This window comes from Lepidochelys kempii, chromosome 11 (assembly GCF_965140285.1).
Source record: "Lepidochelys kempii isolate rLepKem1 chromosome 11, rLepKem1.hap1, whole genome shotgun sequence".
Taxonomy (NCBI): Eukaryota; Metazoa; Chordata; order Testudines; family Cheloniidae; genus Lepidochelys; species Lepidochelys kempii.
The window spans coordinates 47,795,455-47,802,217 of record NC_136390.1 but is presented as its reverse complement, the minus strand read 5'-3'; the positions used below and the strand labels follow the sequence as shown (position 1 = coordinate 47,802,217).

The window sequence follows — 6,763 nt, the reverse complement described above, 5'->3', positions numbered from 1 at the left end:
AACGAAGCCATATAAACAGCAAGTGAATGTTACATTTTTAAACCTCTTGCCTTCAAGTCAAATCCAGGGCCAGAAACAGATAGCCCACTGTGTGTGCTGGGGGAGGGGGTGGAAGCCAAGGGGATAGGTTTGGCTAAAAATGATCAGCTGTGAGAAATGGCTGCGTTGAAACAAAGGCACATTTTAATGGTGCAGAGCAAAGGTGATTTCCTGTTTTGTTTGGGGCTTTGTTGCCCCTCTGAGGGAGTCCTCTCTCTCCCCCCGATGCAGAGGGGAAGATGCCTCTGTAGGTCACTTCATTTTAGACTGTGCTCTGAACAGGAGGTTACTTTAGCTGGAGGGAGCAAGCTGCTGGGGGATGGATCTGCTTTCTATTTTCTCCTCTAGATTAAATGCATCTGGACTGAAGGAGAGAAAAAACCACTTTCTGCCACTGTGGGGAAAGTTTCCCGCAGGACTCTGGCTGTGGAGGGGGTGGGCAGTGTCAGAATGAATGCAGCCCTCTTGGCAAGGGCTGCGATTCAAAGGCATCGGATCCCGTGCAGCAAGGCAGATCAGAAACTCTACCCCTTATGTTTGAAAAGAAAGCCCCAGAGGTGATTGTTTACACCAGAACAGAGAGACTCGGGAAGGAAAAACCCGCCTCCTTGTGTCCTGTGGAGTGTCTGAAAGAGACTCCTTTTCTTTACCTCCATGCTTGGGTGGGGAGGAGGGATGTGTTTCTAAAGTGTAGACCTGGAGCTTGCAATCTTTAACCCATGATCTGTGGTCTTCAGTAACTCAGCCAGAGACTAGGGGTCTGGGTGTGTGAGGTCTGTGGCCTGCGATGTGCCGGTCAGACGATCATGCTGCTCCCTTCTGGCTTAAGAGTTGGTGGGTCTCTGAGCTCTGCCAGATCTGGTCTAAGAGGTTCTGTCAGGGTTGGCTGGGCGCTTCTGCTGCCCGGCACTTTCCAGTCGCTTGACAAGGCCTAGCTTGATTTGGCTTCCCCCGCTCTGCCTTGCTGCAGCGCCCGCGCAAACTGAGAGCTCGCAGCTTTCCCGAGGGATAGGCGGGGGGTGGGGTACGGGACAAGCGGTGTCTTATACTGATGGAAGTTAATGCAGCCGCAGGTCATCTCGTCCCCCCTCCTCCCCGCCGCCGCCCAGGGTTAAGGAGGGCTGGGAGGAGGAGCTGGGGCTCTCTGGCCAGGAGGTGGGAAGGGGAAAAGGAGCTGGGCTGCAAACAGAGCCCTCATTGCAAAGCCGGCCCGTCCCTCAGCCTGCGGAGCGGGGCCCGGCGAGTCCCAAGCGCTTCTCCGCGCTGGCCAAACTTTGCCGGGGCGCCCGCGGGCCCGTCCTCGTGCTCGGCGCCAGCAGGAGCGGGGCGCCCCCCGCTGCAGCGCCCCCCGATCTCCCCCCTTCCGGCTGCGCCTTGCTCCGATCCCGCCGCGACCCCTAGCGCCGCAGGGGGCGGGCCCCGCTGCCCGGGGCAGGTGGCAGCCGGAGCCGCTGTGGCGAGGGGCAGGGAGAGAAGAGGCGGCTCCGCCAGGTCCGGGGAGCGCGTGTGTGTGAGGTCCCGAGCCCAGAGCCCGGCGGGACCATGCTGGGCTGCGGCTCCGCCGCGCTCCTCCTGGCCCTGGCCCTGGCCGGGCTCTTCCTGAGCAGGGTGCCCGGGGCCCAGGGCGCCGCCTGCGAGCCGGTCCGCATCCCGCTGTGCAAGTCCCTGCCCTGGAACATGACCAAGATGCCCAACCACCTGCACCACAGCACCCAGGCCAACGCCATCCTGGCCATCGAGCAGTTCGAGGGGCTGCTGGGCACCCACTGCAGCCCCGACCTGCTCTTCTTCCTCTGCGCCATGTACGCGCCCATCTGCACCATCGACTTCCAGCACGAGCCCATCAAGCCCTGCAAGTCGGTGTGCGAGCGGGCCCGGGCCGGCTGCGAGCCCGTCCTCATCAAGTACCGCCACACCTGGCCCGAGAGCCTGGCCTGCGAGGAGCTGCCCCTCTACGACCGCGGCGTCTGCATCTCCCCAGAGGCCATCGTGACCGCCGAGGGAGCCGGTAAGTGCCGCACCCCCGGGAGCCCAGCCCGCTCCCCTCCCTGCCATCGCCCCCGGGAGCCCAGCCCTGTCCCCTCCCTGCCGTCGGTCCCTTCCTTGCCCTTCTCCCTGCCGTCGCCCCCGGGAGCCCAGCCCGCTCCCCTCCCTGCCATCGGTCCCCCCCTTGCCCCTCTCCCTGCCATTGCCCCCGGGAGCCCAGCCCGCTCCCCTCCCTGCCATCGCCCCCGGGAGCCAAGCCCTGTCCCCTCCCTGCCATCGCCCCCGGGAGTCCAGCCCGCTCCCCTCCCTGCCATCGGTCCCTTCCTTGCCCCTCTCCCTGCCATCGCCCCCGGGAGCCCAGCCCGCTCCTCTCCCTGCCATCGCCCCCGGGAGCCCAACCCTGTCCCCTCCCTGCCATCGCCCCCGGGAGCCCAGCCCTGTCCCCTCCCTGCCGTCGGTCCCTTCCTTGCCCTTCTCCCTGCCGTCGCCCCCGGGAGCCCAGCCCGCTCCCCTCCCTGCCATCGGTCCCCCCCTTGCCCCTCTCCCTGCCATTGCCCCCGGGAGCCCAGCCCGCTCCTCTCCCTGCCATCGCCCCCGGGAGCCCAGCCCTGTCCCCTCCCTGCCGTCGGTCCCTTCCTTGCCCTTCTCCCTGCCGTCGCCCCCGGGAGCCCAGCCCGCTCCCCTCCCTGCCATCGGTCCCCCCCTTGCCCCTCTCCCTGCCATTGCCCCCGGAGCCCAGCCCGCTCCCCTCCCTGCCATCGCCCCCGGGAGCCCAGCCCTGTCCCCTCCCTGCCATCGCCCCCGGGAGTCCAGCCCGCTCCCCTCCCTGCCATCGGTCCCTTCCTTGCCCCTCTCCCTGCCATCGCCCCCGGGAGCCCAGCCCGCTCCTCTCCCTGCCATCGCCCCGGGAGCCCAACCCTGTCCCCTCCCTGCCATCAGCCCCGGGAGCCCAACCCACTCCCTGCCCTGCTCTCTGTCTGCTATTGACCCCGGGAGCCCAACCCGCTCCCCTCCTTGCCCCTCTCCCTGCCATCGCCCCAAGGAGCCCAGCCCAGTCCCCTCCCTGGCATCGCCCCCGTGAACTCAGCCCGCTCCCCTCCCTGCCATCGGTCCCCTCCTTGCCCCTCTCCCTGCCATTGCCCCCGGGAGCCCAGCCCGCTCCCCTCCCTGCCATCGCCCCCGGGAGTCCAGCCCGCTCCCCTCCCTACCATCGGTCCCCTCCTTGCCCCTCTCCCTGCCATTGCCCCCGGGAGCCCAGCCCGCTCCCCTCCCTGCCATCGCTCCCAGGAGCACAGCCTGCACCCCTCCCTGCCTGTGCCCCTGGGAGCCCAGCCTGCACTCCTCTCTATGCTCCCCTTTCAGCCCACACCCCTCTGAGCCCAGCCCACGCTCTCCCTGCCATCGCCCCCGGGAGCCCAACCCTGTCCCCTCCCTGCCATCGCCCCCGGGAGCCCAACCCTGTCCCCTCCCTGCCATCAGCCCCGGGAGCCCAACCCACTCCCTGCCCTGCTCTCTGTCTGCTATTGACCCCGGGAGCCCAACCCGCTCCCCTCCTTCCCCTCTCCCTGCCATCGCCCCCGTGAACTCAGCCTGCTCCCCTCCCTGCCGTCGCCCCCGGGAGCCCAGCCCGCTCCCGTCCCTGCCATCGCTCCCCCCTTGCCCCTCTCCCTGCCATTGCCCCAGGGAGCCCAGCCCTGACCCCTCCCTGCCATCGCCTCCGGGAGCCCAGCCTGCTTCCCTCCCTGCCATTGGCCCCGGGAGCCCAACCCGCTCCCTGCCCTGCTCCCTGTCTGCCATCGCCCCCGGGAGTCCAACCTGCTCCCTTCCTTGCCCCTCTCCCTGCCATCGCCCCTGGGAGCCCAGCCCGCCCCCCTCCTTGCCCCTCTCCCTGCCATCGCCCCTGGGAGCCCAGCCCGCCCCCCTCCTTGCCCCTGTCCCTACCATCGCCCCAAGGAGCCCAGCCCGGTCCCCTCCCTGCCATTGCCCCTGAGAACTCAGCCTGCTCCCCTCCCTGCCATCGCCCCCAGGAGCCCGACCCGCACCCCTCCCTGCTCCCCTCCATGCCATCGCCACCAGGAGCCCAGCCTGCTCCCCTCCCTGCCATCGCACCCGGGAGCCCAGCCCACTCCTCTCCCTGTCCCCCTCTGCCATCGCCCCAGGAGCCCAGCCCGCTCCTCTTCCTGCCATCGCCCCAGGAGCCCAGCCCGCTCCTCTTCCTGCCATCGCCCCAGGAGCCCAGCCCGCACCCCTTCCTGCCATCGCACCCGGGAGCCCAGCCCACTCCTCTCCCTGTCCCCCTCTGCCATCGCCCCAGGAGCCCAGCCCGCTCCTCTTCCTGCCATTGCCCCCGGGAGCCCTCACCCCACCCCTCCTGGCTCCCTCTCTGCCATCACCCCAGGAGTCCAGCCCACTCCCCTCCCTGCTCCCCCTCTGCCATCACCCCCGGGAGCCCAGCCCGCTCCCCTCCCTGCCATCGCTCCCAGGAGCCCAGCCTGCACCCCTCCCTGCCTGTGCCCCTGGGAGCCCAGCCTGCACTCCTCTCTATGCTCCCCTTTCAGCCCACACCCCTCTGAGCCCAGCCCACGCTCCTCTCTGCCAGCACCCGTGTGCCCAGCACGCTGTGAATCCAGTCCCCATTTCTCATCCTTTCTGATCCCAGTCAACTCCAGCCTACCCCACTTGTGATCCCCCTCTGGCTCCAACTCCCAGCCCTCATGCTTTGCTGACCCGTAGGGAGATCACCTCGGATCTCAGTCAACCACAGCTACATGGGCCCCCAGCCAGCTCCATCTGCCATCCCTCTTCTTCTCCCTCTGACCTTCTTCCTACGCCTGAATCTCTCTCTCATCCCTTTCTCTTCTTCCCTTTGTAGCATCTTGCTCTCTCTCTTCCAGAACCTCTCTATCCCTCCTTCCCCTATCTAGTGCCCACTCTCCTCTCCTTGCCTTCCCATCTCACTCCATGGATACTGGTGACATCTGAGAGTGAGTAGTTGATGCTTGCATATAAAGGTGCAGAGACAATGGACAAAAGTGCCCTGCAGTAATGTCATTCCAAACAGGGTGGACACTGCATCCACGTGTGGTTGAACATAACCCTCCCCTGCCACCCCTTCCTCCAATTGTAAACTTGTCCCTCTGATCCTGTCTCCCATTTCCAAACCCAGTTCTTGCCCTCACTCCTGTTGCCTCCTACCATAGGCGAAACGTAGCGCTCACCTAACCCTCAGCCCCAAACCAATCTTACACCGTTCTGATAATATCTTTATGCTCTTTGGTGTGAATAAGTTTTTGTGACCTGTAACTTTTTACTCTTATTTAGCATTTGTGTGCAGCTGATTGAGATTTTTGAGTGAAATTTGTTGTTGTTGAAAATGGCCTTTTTCCAAAACTGAAACATTCCATAAGAAATTCTTTCTTTCTTTGAAATTTTTAACTTCTTATAATATTTTTTTAATCAACATTTTTCAGTCAAAATTTTTATCAACACCATTACTGGGTAATCAACATTTCTAATTTATTCAAAAAATGGGTCTTTGGCATATGAAAACTTTCAACAACAGATTCAGAAACATTCTCTATTCAAAAAGTAGCTTACATTTTTTGTAAAGTCCATTTTGTTGAAAAAATGAAAATGGGTCTCTTTCAAAGCTTGTGAAATGGAAACCATTTCACATTCTTTTTAGCTCAGTTTTAGTATTTTGTAAACATAATTGTACTATAGTAGGGCAGTAGTCACACCATTAATGTACCCAGTACTGTGTATACAATTCGCCATGCCCTCCACTCCCCTTTACGATGTCACTCAGACCCACTAAAACCATGCTTCCTTCCAGAATTGGCTGCACTCGCTTTATTTTGCATAGACGAGCAGCTGCACATTTGTGCTTGTTGAACTTCATGCTGCAAGCTAGCTTGTGCTGATGGGAGCAAGGGGGTGGTACTCCTATTTTCATGGCGGTGACAACTGAGAGAGACTGTGGTGGCCAGAGGAGGAGTGAGGCTTGAGTTAGGAGAAGCAATTGCCCCTACCTGTTCCCATGCCAGCAGTAGCACAAAGACATGCGAAATGGCAGCTGGGGGAAGAGCGGCAGAAAGTAATTGTTGCATATATATTTTAAGATAAACTTATAACAAATATTACTAGTTTTATGGCATGCATAGATACTGGGTCAGATCCTCAGTTGTATTCGGGTTGCAGGCAGTGTAGCTGAAGGATGAGTGTGGTAAAGATGGCTACATGGTAACGTGTACGTCTCCTGGTCCTGGGGTTAGATGAGGGTCAGTTTGGGCCCCAGTTCAAATTAGAGTAGCCTCAGAGCTGCTCTAAGTTGTATCTGGCTGCAGTGGCCTCCAAGAGGTCTTTCTGGAGATCATTAGAGAATTCTAGAGCACATCAGCTCTCTGGCCACATTCCCTTTCATTGGCCGTGCTCCCTATGCTTGGAGCTGTAAAGGTGGTGTTGATGGGTGTCTCCGTGCCATCTAGCTGTTCCTCTTACCATAGGAGAATCCCCACATAACTGGTTAAGATGGCTTTCCAACTGCTTTGTGCTGCCAGAACACTGCAAAGCTGTCAGGCTGGGGGCTGGCTTTTTTAATCCCAAAAGGTATAACTTTACCCATCCCTGAGCAGCTACCTCTGGGATGGAACATAGAACCTGTTTAACAGGGCACAGCAACACAATGTACTAGGACAAGCAATGGAGAAATAAACCCATTTATTTCCAATTGAAAGAG

General features: G+C 60.8%; 1 protein-coding gene across 2 annotated transcripts in view; it reads left to right on the top strand.

Annotated features, from left to right (window-relative positions):
• The first annotated feature begins 1,062 nt into the window (after positions 1–1,062).
• Positions 1,063–6,763, top strand: part of FRZB (frizzled related protein) — a 34,714-nt gene continuing 29,013 nt past the window's right edge. The window contains exon 1 of one of the 2 annotated variants that reach the window (XM_073306091.2): positions 1,063–2,047. In XM_073306091.2, coding sequence (XP_073162192.1) covers positions 1,582–2,047 — 466 coding nt within the window. In that variant the 5' untranslated portion in view covers positions 1,063–1,581. The remainder of the gene's footprint in view (positions 2,048–6,763) is intronic. The other variant, XM_073306092.2, reaches the window with a different exon arrangement.